The sequence below is a fragment of the Pipra filicauda genome, unplaced genomic scaffold (genome assembly GCF_003945595.2).
Source record: "Pipra filicauda isolate LSUMZ 115617 unplaced genomic scaffold, ASM394559v2 scaffold19_size4547281_pilon, whole genome shotgun sequence".
Lineage (NCBI taxonomy): Eukaryota > Metazoa > Chordata > Aves > Passeriformes > Pipridae > Pipra > Pipra filicauda.
The window spans coordinates 4,227,182-4,249,366 of NW_024104309.1; the positions used below are offsets into that span (position 1 = coordinate 4,227,182).

The 22,185-nt window shown below is 40.5% G+C and overlaps 1 protein-coding gene across 3 annotated transcripts; it reads left to right on the forward strand.

Annotated features, from left to right (window-relative positions):
• The first annotated feature begins 224 nt into the window (after nt 1-224).
• Nucleotides 225-21,949, forward strand: ATG4C (autophagy related 4C cysteine peptidase). Of its 3 annotated transcripts, none has more exons than XM_027748686.2 (12): nt 225-321; nt 563-654; nt 2,772-2,902; nt 3,721-3,804; nt 4,462-4,695; nt 7,484-7,820; nt 9,682-9,752; nt 10,658-10,794; nt 13,896-13,974; nt 14,637-14,713; nt 18,085-18,204; nt 20,639-21,949. In XM_027748686.2, the coding sequence occupies exons 3-12, from the start codon at nt 2,827-2,829 to the stop codon at nt 20,807-20,809; spliced, it is 1,386 nt and encodes a 461-aa protein (XP_027604487.1). In that variant the 5' UTR covers nt 225-321; nt 563-654; nt 2,772-2,826; the 3' UTR covers nt 20,810-21,949. The 3 variants fall into 3 exon arrangements, with proteins under 3 accessions (XP_027604487.1, XP_027604488.1, XP_039236506.1); XM_027748687.2 differs by having other exon boundaries at nt 2,775-2,902; XM_039380572.1 differs by lacking the exons at nt 225-321; nt 563-654 and adding an exon at nt 1,442-1,552.
• Nucleotides 21,950-22,185: the final 236 nt, after the last annotated feature.

Consider the following 22,185-nt stretch of genomic DNA (forward strand, 5'->3'; position numbering starts at 1 on the left):
CCCCCCGATTCCCTCACCCCACTCCGCCGCCCCCCTCCATCCTGTTCCTCCTTCCCTCCTTTTCCTCCCTCCCTCCATTTCCTCCCTCCTCTTCCTCCCTCATTCCCTCCTCTTCCTCCCTCCCGCCTCCCAGCCGCACTCCTGCCGGACTACAACTCCCAGCGTGCCCCGCGCGCTCCGCACGGCCCGTCTCGCCGCGCCCCCGCCGCGGTGTCCGCCGGGAGTTGTAGTTCCCGCGCCGCTCCGCCGCGGCAGGCGCAGCGCCGGGAGGCCGCTGGCTCCCCGGGCGGCCCCGGGATGGCGGGGGCGGCTCCGTGAGGGGTGAGCGAAGGGCGGGGGGCGGCGGGACGGACCCTCCGCGGTGCCGGCTCGGGCTCGCATGTGTCCTGTGGGGTCGGCGTGTGTAGGGGCTCCTACTTGGCTGTGAATCTTCCGTGGGTAAAGCGTTCCGTCTCTGCTGCAGGATTTAAGGGGGGAAAAATAATCTGGGTTTGTTTTGTTTTGTTTTTTCACCCGGCAGCTTCACAGTATCGGTTTTAACTGTCTTCATGTGTGTTTGCAGCTCCTTAAAAATGACCTCCGGGAATTCCTCGCCGTCGTTCTTCCCTGTGGGTTTCGCCGACTGTCGCTGCCGCTGGTTAAGGTTCTTCCCAGGTAGAAATCCAAAGCAAAAGGGCCTTAATTCCTAATTAATAGAGATAATTCGTTTCATAATTATCACGTTTAGGCTTCATTCATTTCATTTCATCTCATCTCCCATTGCGGTTGCATGGGCAGGTTGCGTTGCTTTTCTGCTGTTAATGAAAACAAATGCTGTTATTGGGGAGTTTTGGGGTGTTTCTCCATCACTGTTGACAAACCATCCCCCTCGGACGGTGGGCAAGGGGGGCTCTGAGGGGTCAGGAGTTCGTGTTTCCATTACAGGCATGTCCTGCTGCTCCATGAGGGAACATCGTCCTGGGAATGTGTATTCAGATAACTTCTTACAAGAGTTATCAGTATGAAAGCATTGCCTTTAGATTTAATAATTTAATGATTTTGTGCCCCTTGGGCTTGGATCTCTATTCCCTGGGACCATCTCCTGATGCTGTTCCATTAATTTTGGTGGAACTCCTACTGATGCCGCCTTCTATTGATGGGAAGAGCCTGTGTTTTCCCAGTGGAATAAGTGTGTCTGGTTTGTGTTACCATTCTTCTTGGAAGCCCTTTTTGCGTCTTTAGTATAATGCCAGGGAAGAAGTGTAACTGCATTGACCATTGTCTTTTAGAGGAAAACGAGCAGCTTTCTCATTTAAATGATTTTGCGTTCAGGCGCTTTTGGAACTGTAGAGTTTGTTTCATTTCTAATTTAAGCCAGAGGAAGCTTTTATAGGAATTGGCTTTTAAGACAATCAATGGCCTCTACATAAATGACTGTTGTTGATGGATCATGTGGGGACAGACAGGACAGACACACATCCTGGAGAAGTTCATCTTACTGGTTTTGCCATCTAGAGCTGATGATACAGGCAGTCTTTCCTTTTCTACCTAAAGAAAAAAGAGGGGAGAAAAGGTAAGAAGTTAAAACCCAGTTTGAAATTGTCTTTTTCGTCCCTCCCCTACACAATCTCAGCTTGACTCAAGACCAATCATAGCAGGGTTGTAAGCCATTTCTTATTTTCACTGACAAAAAAAATGTAGACTTCCCCCACGTTTGTGAGCTGGCATTGCTTCTTTTTCTGATTTTTGTGAAATAATGATTGGAATAATGGGAAAACATGCTAGAGAGGGCTTGGGCAGCAGAGTGAAACAGTGGATCTGTGTAGCACCTTCAGGCTCTGATGATATTGCCACCCTGACATCTTCACCCTCTCTTCAATTACACTGCCAGTGATTAGGTTTTACTTAAACTGGGCTCCCAGTGGAGAGAAGCGACACAGTTTATCTGTGTCCTGCTTTTGATCCCAATTCAGTGGGGAATAACACATAGAAAGGTAAATACAGTTCTAGACTCTCCTTTTAAAGGAAGGAGGTTGTCTCCTGGCCCAAGTTTATTAATTAGACGAGATAATTCACTTTTGCTCACGTCATCCTCTGCTGTTATCAGGACTTCCTGTTGAGGCCAGAGCTCTTAATTTTTCAGTTGTCTGTGCAAGGATTTGGGCTGCCAAATATCATCCAGAAAACTTTCTGTATCAAGTAATTTAAAGTAAACCACTGACAGAATACACATGGTGAAGGAAGCTGTTAATTAATAGCAAATTTCCTGTTACAGAAAGGGCAGATTTCGCCTTAAAAGCAACCGAAATGGGTAATAATATAGGCAGAACATATACTACTTTTATCCCTGTTTCTGAGAAATCTGGTAAAATGAGACAGAACTCCCTCCATAGTCCACCTGCCCCATCTGAAAGACAAAAAGTGCTTGTTGTATTGTGTTCAGCAGAAAAGAACAGCATCTATTCTATTTAGCGAGATGCATCTTCATCTCACTGCTGATTAAAATGGGTGTGCTCGTGTGCCAGCGCAGGTTATGTGCTCTACATCAGTTTGCTGTGCAAGGGAGAGCTGTTGGAGAACATTATATTTTATTTAGCTTTGTGTAGTGCTTTTATTGGTGTGTTTTTGGAATTAAATTATTTTATTACTTATTCATGGAATGTGGGATTGCTTCTCAGTGTCTGGTAGCGGAGGATTCTGAGAGTTTATTGCTGTTTCTGGCCATGTTGTGCTTAAGTACCTGAGTGGGGGATGCTGTGCCCATGGATGTGTTTATCTTTGTGTTTTTCCAGCAGCAGAACTGAAAGCCTTACAAGACAGCGATGGCTTTTTCTCTAGGATTTGAATATGGAGGCCACAGGGACAGATGAAGTAGAAAAGATAAAATCAAAGTTTATGTCTGCATGGCACAACATGAAATACAGTAAGTGGAGCAGTGTCTGGTAAGATCCTGTCTCCATTGAAAGGAATGGAATGTTTCTTGTCGACATGAATGGGATCATGATTCAGAAACATAACTAATTAATAATAAAAATGCAATATGGCCTTTGAAGCAGTTTTTTCTTTGATACTGTAAACAACCTGACTAAAAAACTTCTTTAGCTTTTCATTTTTCAAATAGATTTGCATAATTTCTTTTTAAATTACTTACTTTGAAAACAGTAAATACATTATGTAAATGATGCTTGATTTGCATAGACTTTTAAACAGGGATAATATGGAATCATCTGCATAAAGTTTATTTTTAAATGTACTTTTCTGGAAAAAATAGGACAGTGTGCGAGATACAAACTCCACTGAAGAAGCTACTTCACACCTTGAGTAATGTCCTTTTCCACAGCTGAACATCAATAATTTATTTATGAACAACCAGATTTTCAAGTGTGCCCTTTACTAATCTGTCCTTGATTATTTTGCTTTCCCTTTAGAACTGAGGTTGCTCAGATTTACCATCAGGTTTCTGATAAATTTTGTTAATTCTCATAACTGAGCCTTGAAGATGTCTGGCAAGATGAAAAGATACTTTGTTTTCTACTTTCTTTAAGGCTACCACGTGGTTGAAGGGAAATAGTAGCCATTGCACCCTGTATGTAATTTTTTATGAGACCAAAACCCCATTTCAATACTTTTTTGTTTTATTCCTCTTTCAGAGGTTTACCTTTGGCTTAACTAGATGCTGTCAGCAATTGCTTTTTGGAATACTTCAGTCACAAATTTGTATTTGTTTTGCATCTATTTTAGGTTGGGTGTTGAAAACAAAAACTTACTTCAGCAGAAACTCTCCAGTCTTTCTGCTGGGAAAATGTTACCACTTCAAAACTGAGGGTGAGTACAGAGCACTTCCCTTATTCTAGTCTTACTCAACAGGAGGTCTGTGGATGATTTTTTAATCTTCTAGAAAGACTGTCATTAGCAATGACCAAATTCAAAATGTCAATATGAAAAGCTTAGAAAATACTCATGGAAATGTCCACCACTAATGCCACCCATCCTGATTTATTCCGATTTTGCACTGAAACCTTGTTCTTTCTGTGAATATTAGTGTTGTAATTTGCACTTTACTTCATTTACCATCAATTTGAGATTTTTTTTCTAAAAACCTCCTAGTTGAAATGGGGACAATACCTGTACCAGGAGTCACTACACCAACACCTTCATTATCATTTTCCAGTGTATGGTTTTCTGAGTCTCTCTCTCTCTATTTGGCCATTTACGGTTGGGTGAATTAAGCAGTTACTTGCAGGTCAGTGATTCCACTGGCATGGTGATGTCTGCATTGCTCTTCTTTTATTTTTCCTTTTTTTTTTTAATCTGGCCCATTTCTGTTACATTTGCTTTCCAGTTTTCCTTTCTTGTATTTGAAGTGATTGTTACTTTTTGTAAATTTGCCCTGTTTTCTAATTTGATATTGTATATCTGTTACTTGCTTTCTAATAGAAATGCCATACCAATTTATAACTTAAACTGTGCTTTGCCTTCCAGAATCTGGTGAGCTCTCTACAGATGGGGCCAATTTTGATAAAATCAACACAGAGATTTCAGGAAATGTTGAGGAGTTCCGTAAAGATTTTATTTCCAGAATCTGGCTGACATACAGAGAGGAATTCCCTCAGATAAAGGGGTCTGCATTAACCACAGACTGTGGCTGGGGCTGCACACTGAGAACTGGGCAGATGCTGCTGGCTCAGGGCCTTATGCTTCATTTTCTTGGGAGAGGTGAGTTATGGGGGAAGATCTGTGTGTGGGATCAGCACGGGTGTTCTGTGAGAGCACCATGGCCTCGGTGTATCCCAAACCTGAAGTGCAAGCTGGTTTTGCTTCTGGAATCCTCATTGCTGTTGGAATTGTCCCGTTGCATCAGTGATAGAGCTTGTCCTACCCTTCTATTTTGAAAAAGGGAGAACCAAAGGAAGCTTCTGTGGTATTTCCAGTATCCAGCTGTGAAGTAAAATATCACAAAACTTTGTGATCCTCTGCCTGGGTATTCTCCTTATCCATGTACATGTCCAGTTCCCTTGAAACTCAGTCATTTCTTGAACTCAAGATGTGGGAATGAGTTGCAGAGACCATAGCTGTGGGCTATGGCAAAAGTGAACAGTTTCTTTTATCATCTTCTATCAGTTTTAAAGCTGTACGTTATTGAATTTCTCCTAGTATTAATATATTGAGTTCCTGGAAGGATTCTAATCTAACTTCAATACATCATTCTCTGTGTGGAAAATGTCACTATGTCATTTCCTCCCTTCCCCCCCGTGTACTTAGAGAGGAACTTCCCATTTTTCCTTGCCATTGTCTATCCAAAACACTCCCTCAGTCCCAGCCAGATGAAGCAGCTTCAGGAGTCATGGGACACTTTCTGCTGTCACAGGCTGAGTCTGCAGGTCGTCCCTGTTCTTCCAGGATGAGCCATGTCCTGCAGAGAGGTATTTTAGGTTCTCATAGTTTCTTTCCATCCTCTTCCCAATTCCTTTCATAATCTCCCACATTGCCCCTTTCAAACACTCAGCCATGTCCTCTGTCCCCACTGGTTGTTGTCAGAACGATCCAAGACGCGGGGCCTGAACCACCCGCGTGTGTGTGAGAGAGAACACAGTGTATTGTTTGCTCAGCCCTTTGTGGGATCCTGGGAATACTTCAGCAGAAGATGGTTCTGAAAGCCTGTTTTGATAATACTTTGCACTTACTGTGCAAATATGATGTAAGCTGTGAACGTGATCCCAACCCAGCTGCACCACAAAGTCCCCATTCTCAGCAGTGTCGGGGCACAACTGTTGGGTTGGCTTCTTGAATGTTCCTTTGGCTGGAGATATTTAAGTCATAAAACATTTATTATCCCTTGCAACTGACTGCAGATAGCAAAATGTATGTAAATACTTCTGCTGAGAACACAAATCCCTTAAATATCACTTTTGTTATACATGCTCTTTGAAAAAATTCAAAACCTGGTCAGAAGACTCCCTGTGAGCAGGGGTGTGTAATGGCTCGTTCTGAAGTAACCCCAAACAAAATAGCCCCAGGTTTCTATCTTTAAAATCCATGGTTCCAAAGAATTCCTTGCACTGTCCCCCATGCATCCTAATTTGGAAAGTGATGGGGTGATTCCAGAGTGCAAGTGATTCTGTGGCAATCCAGTGCACAGGAAAACGGAGTATGGATGGTCTTTCTGGACTACTTTGCTCCTCACCTGGTCTTCTGACAGCTGGTGAATTATCTTTTGAAAAGCTTTTTATGAGGTCTGGGCAACTCTGGAAACATATTTAAGTGTTTACACAAAGTTTTTCATGGCTGTTTGCTCTTTTCCCAGAGATATTTTCATTCTGGTTTAATGATGCTGTTTCTCTTACAAAGCAAAACTTGCCTGCAGTTTCTAGCCGAGATACTTACACTTCCACTGCCATGTGGAATGTTCCAGATATTGCCGAATGATGTTGTAAAGGAGGTTTTCTTTTAAATAAAAACCTACACTGGTAGGTTTTACTTTGAAATGCCTGTGCTTAAGGCACTGACTGAAAGATGAAGTTGACAGTGCAGGAACATCCTGTGAGGATGTTACACTGAGCTACACGTGCCTGGGTATGTGTTACAAGTAGTTGTTTGAACTTGTGAGAGAGAATTCCAGGCATCTGACTGTTCCCTAGATCTCCTGAACCCCATTCTGCTATGGGAGGAATGCTGTGTAGGATGCATCCTTAAGAGAAACTTTCAGCTAAAAATGCAGGCTCTAGATACTGTGCTGAATAGCATTTAAACAAGTTTGTCTTGTAATCTAAAATCACAAATTTAGTGAACGAAGAAATCCTACCTATTTTCCTTCTGATCTGCTTGGACATTTTGCCAGGAAGAAGTGTTTGTTTTTACATCAATGATTTCTCAGGTTTGATTGTTTTTCTTTTTTAATAACTGACAAACCAGAAGAATTAAAACCAGCTTTTGAAACTTCTTTTTTGACATGGATAAAAGGTTGGAAGGGGCTGCCCGGGGAGGTGGTGGAGTCACTGTCCCTGGAGGTGTTTAAGAAGAGAATGGATGTGGCACTCGGTGCCATGGTCTAGTAGACAAGGTGCTGTCAGGTCAAAGGTTGGACTTGATGATCTCAGAGCTCTTCTCCAACCTAGTTGATTCTGTGATTCTCTTTTTGAATAGTACTGAATAGTTAGTGTTCATATTTTTAATGTGTAAGAGAGTTCAGACCTGTGTCTTGTAACCAAGTATCTCTTGTTTATTCAGCTGACTGGGATGGTGGAGTATCAGATAACAAAAACTCCTAACAACAACTGGGTTATTATATTTCACCTGTCATTCAGCAGAAAATAAAAGGAAACCAGAATTACTGAAACTACTCTGCTGGAATTCTTTGTTTACATTTCAACAGCAGCATTTGCAGCTCAGAGGGTAAAATACATCGTATTGCTTTAAAGAGTGTGGAGAACAAAGGGAAGTGCTTTGCTTAATATAGCAGAAACTTAATATTAAGCCTGATTTAACCTTGCTTTCCTTGCTGCAGCCTGGGTGTGGCCGGAGGCGCTGGACATGGACTCGGACTCGGAGTCCTGGACGTCCCACACGGTGCGGAAGCTCACGGCGTCCTTCGAGGCGTCGCTCACGGCAGAGAGGGACCCCAAGATCCTGCCCCAGCCGCAGGCACAGCCCCAGCGGGGCACGAGGAGGAACTGGGATGTCAACGAGAGGAGAAACGAAGCTTATCACAGAAAAATAATCTCTTGGTTTGGTGACTCCCCACTGGCGGCTTTTGGCCTGCACCAGTTGATAGAATATGGGAAGAAGTCCGGGAAAATGGCGGGGGATTGGTACGGCCCGGCCGTCGTCGCTCACATTTTAAGGTAAAAAAATACCTTTATTCTTTGTTACGTCACAGAGAAGCATTTCAGGCTGTCCTGAGATTGCTTCAGCCTAGTTGAGCATCAAACTGGTCATTATTGGCTTTGTAAAATGCCCAGAGATTTTCCAGAGGCAGGTAGGGAAATAGCATTCAGTCCCTGCACCTACTGCTGAGCTTTTATCAATCTTATTTCAGGAAAAAAGGCAACATTCCTGTTTTCCTGTACAATCCCAAGTATCTCTCACAAACCTTTTCAGTAGAACTGCACTTAATGAAATGTTCTAAAAACTAACCACTCTTTCAACCTTGGAACATGCATAACATTAGAGGGTCTTTTTTTTTATACTGTAACCTGGGGGCTGTAATGTACTGATAGTGTAATGAAATGTCAGAGCTAAAATTGATGTTTTCAGCATTTCTTTGCACACATCAAATTCTTGTGAAACTGTAAATGTATGGGACTATTAATATTATAATTATATCCCAGTAAAAGTAAAGGGTCTGTGACATTCAGCGTGGATAAAAAAAAAGTCGAAAGTCAAATTTCTCTATACTGTGTGCCTCGATATGCCATTTCTTTGAATATTTTGGGGTTTTTTTATAGTCTTATATTCTTGTTTTCTTAGTGGGTTCCAGTTTACCCATAAACTGAACCACTACTAAGTCATTTAAGCAGCAGAAGTCAAAGTTCATACGTTTATATGTACATACTTATATATATATAAAGAGAAAAATTTAATATTTAGTGTACAAGTATGTTAATTGGAAGTGCAGCTGAGCTGACATAATGAGGTGTATATGTGTCATTCCTGCAGATTCATACAGGGGTGTAGGAGTTCAGCACTATTAATATGTTTTATTCTGCTTTTTTCTGGTGATGGGAACTGTCAGAATTCTTTTTGCTTGCTTTAATAATTTACCTATGAAATTCTCTATTTCCCTAATGGGAGCAGGGGGGGATTTGGTGCAGAATTACACTCACCACAACCCCAGTGGTGATTTCCAGCCCTGCAAAGGTTTCCTTTCCTGGATCTTTCTCTCTTACAGCAGCACTAACAATGTACAGCTCCCTCATAACTTGGGAACGACTGTATTAAAAGATTCCTCAAAATATAGTGTGAAATAAAGGGATAGTGACCATTTAATGCAAGTGTATGTTGAAGTCAAAGGCTCATCTTCTATTTTGAGCGGTTGCATTTCTTTACAAATGTTGCCCTTGATTGATGGCCATGGTTCTGATTATCAACATATATTTTCTTTTAGCTTTTAGGCCCATTACACTTATTCTCCTGAGGAGACCCTAATATTGTAATTCTATTTTTCGAAGTTTTGGTGAAACCCTACAGCTTTTTGTGTCTAGTCTTTATTTCCATAGACACCAGGTACTAATTTGTGGCTGGTTACATGAAGTGAGGTCAAAGAAAGAGATGAAAATAATATTTTTGTCAACAAACTTAGCCTTTATCATCAATATACATGACAAAAAATTGCTATAAACAGAAAGAAATGAGGTAGTGAATAGGAATTCCATTCTAAGTTAATGTGGGATTTGGGGCTTTTTTTTGTGATTTTCATTGTTTCATTGTCATCTTTGCTTGGGTAAAACATGTTGCCATATACACTGGAACTTGGTATCCAGTGTTTAAAAACAAATAAAAAACCCCACCCTCCACCTGTATTTATCAGAAAGGGGAGGTATCTTGAATTAAACAAAACAACACCCCCCTCCAAAAAAAAACAAACCAAAAAACCCTTTACCAAACAATTAAACCCAACCTCTTTCTAAAAAAAAGATATTATGTTTATTTGCTGTTTATTTTTTTAAATGAGAGATTAATTAAATAGTTTGTGTTTCTACTTAGAAAAGCTGTTGAAGAAGCAAAAGACCCTGAGCTGCAAGGAGTAACAGTCTATGTTGCTCAGGACTGTACAGGTAAATGTTGTGATTTTGTGGATTTTTGCAAACATTTTAGATCTTTTTTGTGCCTTTCAGTAAGTACTTAACAATAGAATTCTAAAGGAAAATTAAAACTAAAAGATGGGTCCACAAAATTGAGATTATGTAGACAAAGGGGTTCTTGATATATGGAGATTCTCTTTGTATCTTCCTTGTTTGGTATCTTACAGTCTCAGATCCAAGCACAATGTGTTCCTTCAGGAGCCAAGTTCAGCTGCCACAAGTTTAGTTATGTCAGAACTGAGCCCGGGATAGGGCAGACAGGACTCACATCCCTGGGGAATGTCTGTTTAAACATACACTGTTCAATCAAACCAGTCTCACGTGACTTACAAAGACAGTGAAACTTAAAATTCTATTAATTTTTCCCTTCTTTGTCCTGGGATGATTTTTCCATCTCTCTCAGTTTTTGGGGAATAAGCAATAACACAGCATTAAGTTTTTCCCCTCATTTTCAATGACTGTGTTGTGTTAACTTTTGGCATTGAACTTGAGTATTGATTAAAATCAGTTATTGCCTTTTTTCCTATAACATGCAGATGTTTCTGTTAGTTGTAGGCTTTCAAGTTTTAATTATTCCTTTTAGAGGTTTATATGCAGTGAATAAGTATTCATTGCCTTCCTCCTAACCTACCCTTCTGCATTTCCTTGGCAATGTAACTTAGCAGCAGCAATGACCATTCTACAAAATACTGCTGAAAATGAGGAGATATAACACTGGTTTTGATCAAACTCAGCCAGGGCTGTGTTTCAGGAGCACAGGAAGATTTGGAAGGGCTGCAGTTTTATTTTGTCAGACTTTGTGACGCCTTGTTGTAGGTGTGTCTCTAAAACTGGAGGTTGTATTTGAAATTTGAGTATTTTCATGTGTCTCCTTTCAGTCTACAGCTCCGATGTCATTGACAGACAATGTTCTTTCATGGATTCTGGAAAAGCAGGCACAAAAGCTGTAATTATATTAGTTCCTGTGAGACTCGGTGGAGAGAGAACAAACACGGACTACTTGGAGTTTGTAAAGGTATGAAATGAGAGTTCAATCATTTTTCAAAGAGTAGCACAAGGGGATATGAAAAGCAGCTCCATGATGGTAATTCTCCCCATTAAACGTGTGGTGGGGATTTTACAGTTGAAGGTTGTAAAGCTTGACTTTACAGATTTTAAATTTCCCTATTACAAGATCAGACATAATTGCAGAGCACATGATGTCCCTTGGTAAAGCAGTGATAACTGTCCTGCTCCTGCAGCACTGCCTGGAAAGACATTAATGCAGCGGCTCAAATTACAAATGGTAATTTAATATAGCACGACTCTAATAGCATATGTAACTAAGGATCAGGCAGTGTTTTAAAATATAAATATACTCAAGCCCTTAGTCTGCTTCTTATTTTCTTAAATATCAAATGGTTTAATTGTTGCTTGTCTGTTCTTCACGTTTTCTTGTGTCTTTTTCTTCCCCTGAAGAGAGGGGTTGGAGTTACTTGATATCTCTAGTCACTGTTCAAGTATTTTCTCACTATCTCGATGAATGTTTGAGGGCAGCAATGCAGGAGTAGCGAACGGTTACCACAAATAAAAATGAACTGGAAACAAGTAAAACTCAAGGAGAAAGCAGAGGGGAGGAAGGTCTGGGCTGTCCTTTCTTTTTCCAACAGGGGTTCTGCTGACACCTGAGGATGTGCTGCAGTCCTGCCTCTTGTTTCTCTAGGGGAAGATCTTGTTCTCTTAGCTCTGCTGCTTTTATTTCATTTTCTATACTGCTTTTTATCTGTCTTTAAATTCTTGTTTTCATTTTTAAAATGCCACAATGTGGTAGCAAGAGAAAAGCTGAGTCTGTAACATTATTTTTTGTGACTGTCTCTTCACTGTAAAATTTCAGGAAAACATTTGGTTTTTACTGGCATGGGAAGACAGACGAGCGGAGCCTTTTAAGTGATGAACTTAAATTGTTATTCTTTCCTGATTATTTTCCTTGTATTTTCAGGCAGTTGCTTTTGGAAAAGATTTAGTTTTAGCCAGTACAGCTGGTTCACTGTGTGATTCCTGCTGTCACTTCCCAGGCCTCTTCCTGCCCTTTGCAAGCTGATGGAGGCTGTGATAAGAGGGCTTTCAATTGCATGAATTAGTCACTCCAGTCTCTGCCTTGACTGGTCACAAGAAGTGACTGAATTTCTTGGAGTCTGAATTTAAGTTAAAAATGCAGATTTTAGAATGTAGCACGAGAGGTAATTTCTACAAAGGATTTTATATTTATGGATGAAAATTGATAAATTTTTTATAATTCACTTTTACAAGAAGCTTCCCATAGATGAAGCAGTTATCCATTACTCTGGCTAGCTTTACTCCTCTCTGTTCCACTGGCAAAGGATGTACCTCCTTGGCTGTTCAAGCCTTTGCCTCTGATCTGCGTGAACGTTCTGTGATTCTCAGCCCTCAAGGAGCATTTTCTAAGTAACCTTCTCATTCTTATTTTAAATAAATTTTCTAAGAAAGCTTCTCATTTGTATTTTAAATAAGCATCACATTTTTAACCCATATAAACCATCCTGAATTTGACTCTGTAGCATCTCAGATGAGGTTTTTAAGTGACTTTATCATTGTCTAAGCAGGGCAAATTTCATCTTGAGAAGCTTTGGTGTTCATAATATAAAAATAACAATCTTTTTGTTGAGAGAAATGTTCCCCACTTAGACAATGATAATGTGATGGTTTTACTTTGAATGGTTGATCTCTTAGAGGAGAGGATTGAGGTGTGTCTGCCAGTTAATGAAGATCTCCTGTGCCTCAGCTGACAGTCTTCTGGATTGTGTTCCCGGTTCGGGCCAGCATCCAAGTTTTTGGACCCAACACTTGCCAGTGCCACAAGAAACCCACTGTGATTTATGGACATTTAAAGGCTGTCCAGTTTTCAGAGTATTTAATAGTTGTGGGCTTCACTGGCATGGGGACAGTTGGGCTCAGCTTTCCTAAGTGCTCAGTGTTGGCAAAACGCAGCTCCTGCTGGAGTTAGTAGGATAACTGATGGAGAATGTGGGAGAACTGATGGAGAACTGTGCTAAGCCAAGACTGAAGAGTCACAACAATTCTGATGAACCTCATGAAAGTGAGAAGAGTAGGATTATTTGAAGGGAGAGGGAGGAAAGTCCATTCCTTGTGATAGAAAAATGACCAGGGGTGTTTTCCTTGGATTCTGTTGCCCGTGCCTGCATCCAGACCTTGTGGGGATAGAGGAATTTTGGTCAGTTAAACTGTAGAAATGTTCTCAGCTTGGCAAAACTGTTGTCTACAGGTAAATCCTTCTCCCCAGCACTAGCAAGTATATCCATAAAACCAGCATTTTATTAAGTAATAAGTCTGCTCAGTTGATCCCAACCCTTTTCAGCCTGGATGAGCAGAAATACTGTAGCCCATGGTTGAGACCCCAGCCCTTTCGGTCCTTAGTGGCTCCTGGGTTTGCCATGGGTGGAGGAGTCTATTCCTTTCTTTTCATCTCCAGACTAAAACAATTCCTGTATTTCACCCCTTTAAATTAGGTGTATTTGTATTGTCCCTTTCCCAAAGGTGCTACTACAGATGGTTCTGGTTCCTCTGCCCTCACAGGCAACATCCAGAGAGATTTATGGGGCCTCTCTGTTGTGTGTTTGTCTCTCCTCCTCGGATTTTGAGCGGCTGTTTTTAGAGCTGGATCTTGTAATTAGTCTTGCTCCAACTGGCGTTTGATGTAGAAGTTGATACTCAGGCCAGACTTGTCCATTTGAATGCAAAAAGAAGAGTCCCCAGGGCCCCAGAATGTAAATGTTTATGAAAGCTGTAAATCTCAATACTTGGGTGTATTTTGACTAAGCAAGTTGTACTCAATTTGTACGACATTATGTTTTATCTCCTCCCCAAAAATAATACTGCCTATTCTCTCAATGTGTGGGCATCTCACGGAAAGGGAGGACTTTCTCTGGAATATCTGGTATGTGTTTTCACTTTGGTCAAGCCCTAGAAAGTCATGGAGTCAGTCTTTAAAAAAAAAAGAAAATTAATTATTTGCCTAAAACAAGTAAAGAGCAAATATTTCAGTTTAATACTTACTCTGTTTAACACTGTCCTAATGATTTAATCTTCTACTTGTAGGGAATTTTGAGCCTGGAGTACTGTGTTGGAATTATTGGTGGCAGACCCAAGCAGTCGTATTACTTTGCTGGATTCCAAGGTTAGTGTTTTAATGTGTTATGCCTCTTCAATAGTTTTTTCTCTGAGTTAGGAAGTTAATATCAAACCAGTGGGAAATAGCATGATTAAAATAGCAAAATGAGTACCTTATTAATTCATCACGTCTCCCCAAGTCCAGCCATTTGTCATTTACCCCACAGAGTAATTGGATTCTCTAAAATGTACATTTAATTTCCGTTGTTGCATAAACAAGGCATAATTTATCTGTTTCACCAAACTTGAGGAGCGTTTGCTGTTCCTGCCTGGCAGTTCTTATTTACCTATTTGCTCTTCCCTGCTTTAAGTGGTGTTAGTTGATGCCTAAATGACAAGCAATATATTCTCCCTGTCAGGATGAAGCAGCGCGATACATTTTTCATACGCAAACTCCAGAATATAATTGTGTGTTTGTAAAAGTAATTTTATCACCAAAAATTAAATGACAGTTTCATCACTTTATAAAAATTCTGCTTATACAAGCATATTTGATTATGCGAAAGTTAATCTGTCCTGCAAAAACCAATGCTTCAGTCAATGAGTATCAGCCTGGCAAGCAGTTACTTGCTGGCTTTTTTTCCAGCTGTTCTGCATAGAAATTGGATTGTAAGCAGTGTAATAATAAGGTGTTTTTTGAATTACTTGTCTTCTGTTTTGTCCTTGTAGATGACAGTTTGATTTACATGGATCCTCATTACTGCCAATCTTTTGTAGATGTCAGCATAAAGGATTTCCCTCTTGAGGTACTGTGGATATAGACCTGGCACTGTTTTCTTCCCATATGAATCAAACACTAATTATTTAGAGATGTTCTAGCTAGCTGCAGCTTTATGGTTTTACAGTTACATGTTATTTATCAGTGTCCTGCCCTTCTTTATAGGCCTATAATCAACAAAAATGACCAGAGGTTAAATCTCAGTATAGGGTTTTAATTTTTACTTCATTAATCTTCATCTGTTTTCTTTTTAATGATCAGAGAATCTCAAAAACAGATGATCACTTCACTTAAGTAATTTTACATCATATTTGTAGATCTTAAACCTATTTAAATTTGGAGTTGGTTAGTTTGTCTTTTTGGTCATTTTATTTATTTTATTTTTTTTCCAATTCAAATTGCAATCAGCATCATGGAGAGAATCACTGTGGTATTCAATAGTAGGAACCTGGAAATAGATAGAGCTAAAGGAGGTTATTAGAGAACTCAATTTACAAGTACCCTGGGAAAACATTATCAGTTACAAGTGAGCGTTCAATAGCCCCAGTACTCACAGCAGAAATCCTCAGTGCCATCCACACAAACCCTCCTTGGTCTGGTGTCCAGCTTCCACAGGAAATTCCAGCAGCTCTTGATTCAGTGTAGGAGCAGTCTGTGCTCAGACAGCAGCTCCAGAGCAGAGCTGGATCTGGATATTAGTAGTTGCTCCTCAAGCCATCGTGTTCTGGGAAGTGAAATAACTCCTAAATGGGGAAACACAGCTTCAGAAATAACACAGTGCATTAAATAAGGAAGAGGAATATGCACGATCGTAATACCTTAATACCTTGAACACAATACCATCAAATAGTATTTTGGAAAAGTACTTTTACATATGTACCCATCTATCTATAGATAGATATCTGAAAGGACTTACACAGGGCTAATTCAAGTCCTAGGGCCGACTTAAAGCAAACACTACATATTTTTCATTACTTATGCTTAACAAAATGCTTTAATTAGCATGTTGCATAATATAGAAGTGTAAGATTCTCTAGAAAATGAGAATGTTCTGAATTAAGCAAATGAACACAGCAGCAAAATGTATTAGGAAGTATCCTGGCCAGAAAGTTTGGTTGTATTTAGAGCTGCTGTTAGATTTACCCTGCTGTGGTGTTTGGAGGAAGAGCTGGTGAGTCCCAGCTCTACCTGTTTCCCTGTGGCAGGAGCCAGAGATGATAACCCAGATCCTTGCCCCTTTATGCTAATAACTGTTTTACTACAGTGCCTCTCTGAAGGTTTTACAGTTTAATTGGGAAACCAGACAAAAGGTGGGAATAGCACAAAAGCAGCAGAGCTTAAGTGACTTCCTTAAGGCCACACCGTAGCTCAGTGGCCAAGCTACAAAAAATACACATCTTTTTGGTCTCTGTTGCCATGACTCATCTTCCAGATTGTGCTGCAGACGGGCATTAATATGAACTTCCAAATAATAATAAGGTTTTAAACTGTATTTTGAAGGTATGTGAGCTGCCAACTGGGCTTGGTCGCATCCTAATGCTTCCTGCAGACGGGAAATAGATTGCAATTTAATGCTTGGTGCATTTAATAGTATTATATCTTTGTCCAGAAATGTCAAAAGTAAACAGAAATTGCTTTCTTAGTGTGGATAGTTACTTGTTAGATTTATCTGTAGGGAGTATTTTCAAAATTGACAAATTGTCCAGAATAAGTTGGAAATCAATCCACTCTGTATTGGCTTCCAGCATCCATTTGTTTGGAGGAGTGGGGAAAAAAAAGCCTCCCCAGTTCTCTTTGTTGTGTAGTGATCTGTGTAGCATTAAACCTCCTGCCTTGACAGTGCAGCCTGGCTGTAGGGACAGGGCTGCTGCTGGAATGGGATGTGTGAGGCAAGGTTTGATTTATGCATTTGATGACTCAGGAATTAATATTAAAAATACAATTTAGGTACAGAAAATTTGAACAGTGGGGAGAAAAAACAGTGGCTAAAATCAGTGTAGTACAAATTGTACCAATTATCTTTGCATGTATTTTTTTAGCAGAGGTTTAGTAGAAATATCTTTTCGGTTTGTAAGCACAAGGAAAAAGGAATATACTTTGTTGTGTAAAGCTGTTACAGATCCACTCAGATTTAGTAACCTGTGCTGTCTTCTCTAGGGTGACTCTTTTGGTGGGCATAAAAAGGGATCAAACGGGTTTCTAACACACAGTGTGATGCTGGTGCTGTATCCCAATCAGATTGTAGCAGTTGTTAGTTCTCCTTTAGGGAGGGAACCCAGCAGTGCTGGTCAGAGCTCCCTGCCTCGCTCTGTCCCACTTGTTCAGACCTGTCCTGGTCCTGTGCCATCCAGCTCTGCCAGAGCAGCCCTGAGCACGCACAGCTTCCCTGGGAATGGGAAAGGGAACAGCACAGAGTCTTCCCTGGAGAATATTGGTCACTGGGGGAAGTTCTTGGAACCCAGACTCAGCGTTTGAGCCCGGCAGGATCCGTGTGTTGTGGAGAAGCTGGATCAGGGGATTCGATGGAGGAAGGATGGTGGGATTAGAGGCAGAATAAAGGGGACTGGTTACCTCTGAGAGGCAGGTGATGAAATAATTTCAGTCATTGGACAATGAGCTTCACCAAAACTACAGCTCCTGTAATAAACACCCGCAGAATCAGGGTAGATAGGATAGACTGATGTTTTTATCTGATAAACTGAATGAGGAGCAGAATGGGGAAGGGAGTTTTGTGTCTGTTAGTTTTTTCTTACAGCATGGCTGCTGATAGTTCCCAGCACTGTCAAAGCATCATCTGTCGTGGAAAGAGATTTCACATTAGGAAAAACCCATTTGTAAAGCAGGGCATGTTGTTTGGCTTTTCCCTACTTGTGGATCATTGTAATATGGTTTTGCTTTTGTGGGTTTTGTGAGTTTCTGAACCCATTTCATTTACTGAAGGAAAATGCATGAGGTTGGTTTATTCCATTATGTCTCTTTTATAGAGGCTGGGGGAGGGAAAGGGGCACTGGGCGGTGGTAGTAAAGCAGTAAGATAGTGCAAAAGCTGTTACAAATTCAATTTGCAGAAGAGCACTCACCTCCTCTGCCTTGGGAATATTCATAAAGTATTGCTGGGAGCAGCAGACCTTTGACAGATTCCAAACTAACCTGATGGTGTGAGCAAGTTTGGGGAATGCAGCATAAACAGCAGGAGGTTTTATGTGTCTGGGGAAGAGTGGAATTACTTGAATGTTTGGGGGGTGGAAGAAATGACTTCAAAAGTGTGTGCTGGGATTTAATTCAGGTGATGCAGGGAATTGGATGTTAAGCTGTTGGAAAGGGGAAAGTAAATGCATTGGTCTGTGCCATTCTCGACTGTAACCATGTATTTCATGTTTTTTAATCTTGAAACTTGCAGTCATTCCATTGTCCTTCTCCCAAAAAGATGTCATTCAAAAAAATGGATCCGAGCTGCACAATAGGATTTTACTGTAGGACTGTGCAGGACTTTGAGAAGGCTTCTGAAGAAATCACCAAGGTAGGTGTCCGGGTTCCCAAATCACTTCCTCAGCCACGATGGTGTGTGGGGAAGGGAAGAGAATCGGTTTCTCTCTTCTAAGTAGGCATAATTCTTTTTGTGATATTTATTGCTGCTTTTATCCAGAAATGTGGATTGTTTTTCATTCCCTCTGATTTTATCACATGTAAAAGCTGGGCAGAGCTGGGGGTTTCCATGGGAGCTGCTGCTGGAACCGCGGCAGGAGGGGCCCACGAGGTGGCACTCGTGAAGTGGGAATGTTCCCGAGCCAGCCCTGCCGAGGAGGGATGCCCCGGCCCGGGAGGGATGTGAGGAGGCAGCCCGTTCCTCGGGAGGGATTGGGTTGGAAATGGCAGTATTTGATCCAGCCCAAGTAGTGTATTATTCTTGGTTAGCTCAAGTGCTGTTTCTGATGGCATTTAAAGGCAGTTTGGAAACATAGTTTGAGGTCTGTGGAGCAGGGATCACCCATCAAACCTGTCTGATCCTGGAAAAACACTGGTATAGCTTAATTTAAGTCCAAATGTAATTAACTTTTTTCCTCCTTGATTATTACACTGTGTGAGGGATTGAAATGCAGCATCATTCGTTTTCTGAGCTGCGGCAGCAAAAAACTGTGGTGATTTTAAAACTAGTCTATGAAAAGGATGCAGCAGCAGAAGATGGGCACAATATCAATCACAGCAGTTATCACAGCAGCACAAGGAATTAATGTTTGTACAGCATTTGGAATGTCCCATTAACTGGTATTAGTACTAGAGCCAAAAAGGCATTTTTTTAAACTTAATAGTGTTTATAATCTTCAGTAGGTATTGAATTATGCTGAAGTTGTTTCTTTGGTTCTTACCCAGAGAGGTAGAAAATAGATTTAAAGAAGTAGAAGTGAATAATTTCTTGGGATTGTTATACAGCTGCATCTGCTCAGGTTCTTAGCACAAATGAGAGGTTTTCCCAGGAACTGGACTGATGGAGGATTCAGTTCAGAATTAATTGTTGTGGCGACAACAGTGACAGTCTAACACTGGAGAACTAAAAATATTCATGTTTATCAATAAACTTCTTTAGATACCACTGTGACGATTTCTGCACGTTCTTCAGAGTTTCAGATTCTCTGTGCTCTCTGGTGAGATGTGCCTTGGTGACAGTTCCAGGAGTCTGAACCTGGTCCCCTCAGCTCTCATTTGGGCGTTTCCCTGCCCAATTCATGTTCTGTACTTAGTGTTTCATCGCCTCCCATAGCACATGGAGAGACGTTACTTCCTGTGGAAAAGGAAGTTTCATGGAAAGCTGAGCACAGACAAGGCAGTGGAACCACAGGTGTGTTTCTACCCTTGTTTGGAGGGACCATCATTGAAGGTGCCTTGTTGGATGGGGCACTGGGATGAAGCTTTGGGATGAGTGTACTCTTCCAAACATTACAGCAGCTAAATTCAATTAAAATAGACAAGAATAAAGTAAAAAACTTCAGATCACAGTAAAAACGAAGGATTTTATTCTGATTAATTTTTTTAATTCTTTTTTTTTAAATATCCACTCAATCCCTGACTGCCATTTTATAAATAGTCTTGAAGATCTTTGTAGGAGGTTTTTTATTTTGTTTTAGATGGGTTATTCTCATGAAATCATGTGCAGTGATTTTTAGTTCCACTCAGGTGTATCTGTAGGGTGATGTAGTTCTGCATGTCACTGCAGCACTGGGCTGTTTTTTTAAAGCAGGTAAGAAAAATTGAAACAAATTAAAAAATAAATCAGTGGACAAAACACCCTTAAAGGCTGAGTTGTCTTTTAGTATTTGGCCGGCTTTTATCTGCTATTAAAGGTGTTTTGCTGGTCTGTTTCAGTATTTAGCATTCACCACCACCTGCTTTCTCCATGCTCAGTTTTCTTCTTTATAAATGTAGATTTTGGGCACCCTGGTTCCCTCAGCCTGTGACTGTCATGAATCTGGTTTGAGCCACATGCTCCTGACTGGCTTATTTACATGGGGGTATGTGTTTGAACTTTGAATAAAAACATTGATTATTGTATGTGCTGATCCTACAATAAAAACACCTCCCCAAGGTGCTTAGTTGCTGCAGAATTCATACCTGTGCTTGAGGAGAGTCTCGTGGCCATTAACTATTTTGTAGAGGGTTTTATCTTCTATCTTTTCTCTTTTTTATCTTTATCTTTCTTGCACTGAGTCAAACAGCAGGTACAGGTGATCTGTGAGGAACAAAATACAGGGTTAGGCCTGAAGAAGAAATGGAAGTAAATGTTTGTCTAATAGGAGGAGAAGATGTTTAGATGGTGCAATGCTTCTGTTTTAATGAGATAATAAAGATAACCAACCAATGCATTTTTTACTTTGCAGTCATCGTCAGAGAAATATCACTACTTACTGAATTTCTTAATTTCAATTAACATTTTTGGGGGTTTGTGTTTTACATTGTAGATGCTGAAATCTTCATCCAAGGAGAAATATCCCTTGTTTACTTTTGTCAAGGGTCATTCTAAAGACTATGACTTTGCTTCTAGTCCACTCCATGAAGAAAATGACCTTTTCTCTGAGGATGAAAAGAAGAGATTAAAAAGATTTAGTACAGAGGAGTTTGTCTTGCTTTAAGGACGTTTTCCGTGAGATTATCGGCAGCTGTCCAGGAGAACACTTGCCTTTTAAAAGATAAAAATGTACATGTCCTCCTCCCCCAGAAAGGCAAGCTAGGGTCAAATTGGTCTATTTTCATAAAAATGATAATGTTTTATATGTTAATTGTCTTTAAAATGTCATTTACTAATGTATGTACTGATTAGTTTTGCTCACTCTTTGCTCAGAACGAGGTGTCCTGAGGTGAGCCTGGACTTCCCCTCTTAAAAACCTTGGCTATTCCCTAAATCCCACCCTGTGGCCCTCATGTCCTTCAGTCCAGCCAAGTCCTGGTGGGTTTTGGATGCATATCCAGAGGTTTGGAGACCATGTTATTCCTGTTTGTAAGCAGAAGTGCAGTTGTATCCTGCGGGAGGGGTCCAAGTCTCCCCTGTGTTGCCCCAGCAGGAGTTCCTGCTGCCATCCTGACGCATCCTGCGCAGCTCCATGCGGGAAAGGTGAGGCTGATGGATCGGGAGTCACTGTCAGCTGCAATCCTGACATAATTATATAGGCTGAATTGTGAGTTAAGGTACTATTTAGCAGTATGATTTTCTAATGGTTTCTCATTAAGCTTGCTTTGGAGCCTTAATATGAGGAGAGAAGATAAAGTATTACCTTTCCCCACAATTTTTAAAGGTTATACTATTAATATTAACTGCAACCAATCAAAGCAGCTCCAGACAATTATTAGAGGAGAGCAGTGTTTGTTTCCTGTTTCAACTACCATAATGGTGAGGCTTCTCCTACTAGTGCAGCTTTTAAATCAAAGCAAAGGGGGGTGGATGTGAGAAATTCTGGGCTGTGATTATGATTTTTTTGTTTTGATACGTGTTGTTACTGTACAAATGATTACTTGATGGTGTGTGTTCTCAGATTGCAAACAAATGTACAGAAATAGTTTAATGTTTTAACAAAGTAAATGCAATATTTAAGAGACATATTAACGCTGCTTAGGAAATAAAAAAGGTGTGGAAACATGAAGTGCATGTGCCTTTTATATTAATATTAGATCCTCTAAGAGTGAGTATAATCCTGCATCTAAAACAATATTGTAAGGTGTGAATACTCTGTTTATTTGCAATAAAGGCAGATTTTATTGTTGTGTTGTAAACCAAATGTTACCTGTTCTAAGTGCTGTTCAGGCACAGAGGCACAAGTGTTGCTGATTCAAATAATAAGCATCACATGTGTTCATTAAAGCACCTTTTATGATTTCAGGCAGAACTAAATCAGGTCTGTATCTGTGTGTGCATTAGCAGTGTTAATTAATACTCCAAAAAGCCAAAATGAGATTGTGTTCACTTGTTTTCAAGATTAAAAAAAACCCACATAACATTTGTCTAAATTAGTAA

Excerpts from the sequence above, each read along its gene's own strand:
- ATG4C (XM_027748686.2), top strand. The coding sequence starts at position 2,827 with ATGGAGGCCACAGGGACAGATGAAGTAGAAAAGATAAAATCAAAGTTT. Across the intron at positions 2,903-3,720 it reads ATGGCACAACATGAAATACA|GTTGGGTGTTGAAAACAAAA; the intron begins GTAAGTGGAGCA and ends CATCTATTTTAG. Across the intron at positions 13,975-14,636 it reads TTACTTTGCTGGATTCCAAG|ATGACAGTTTGATTTACATG; the intron begins GTTAGTGTTTTA and ends TTGTCCTTGTAG.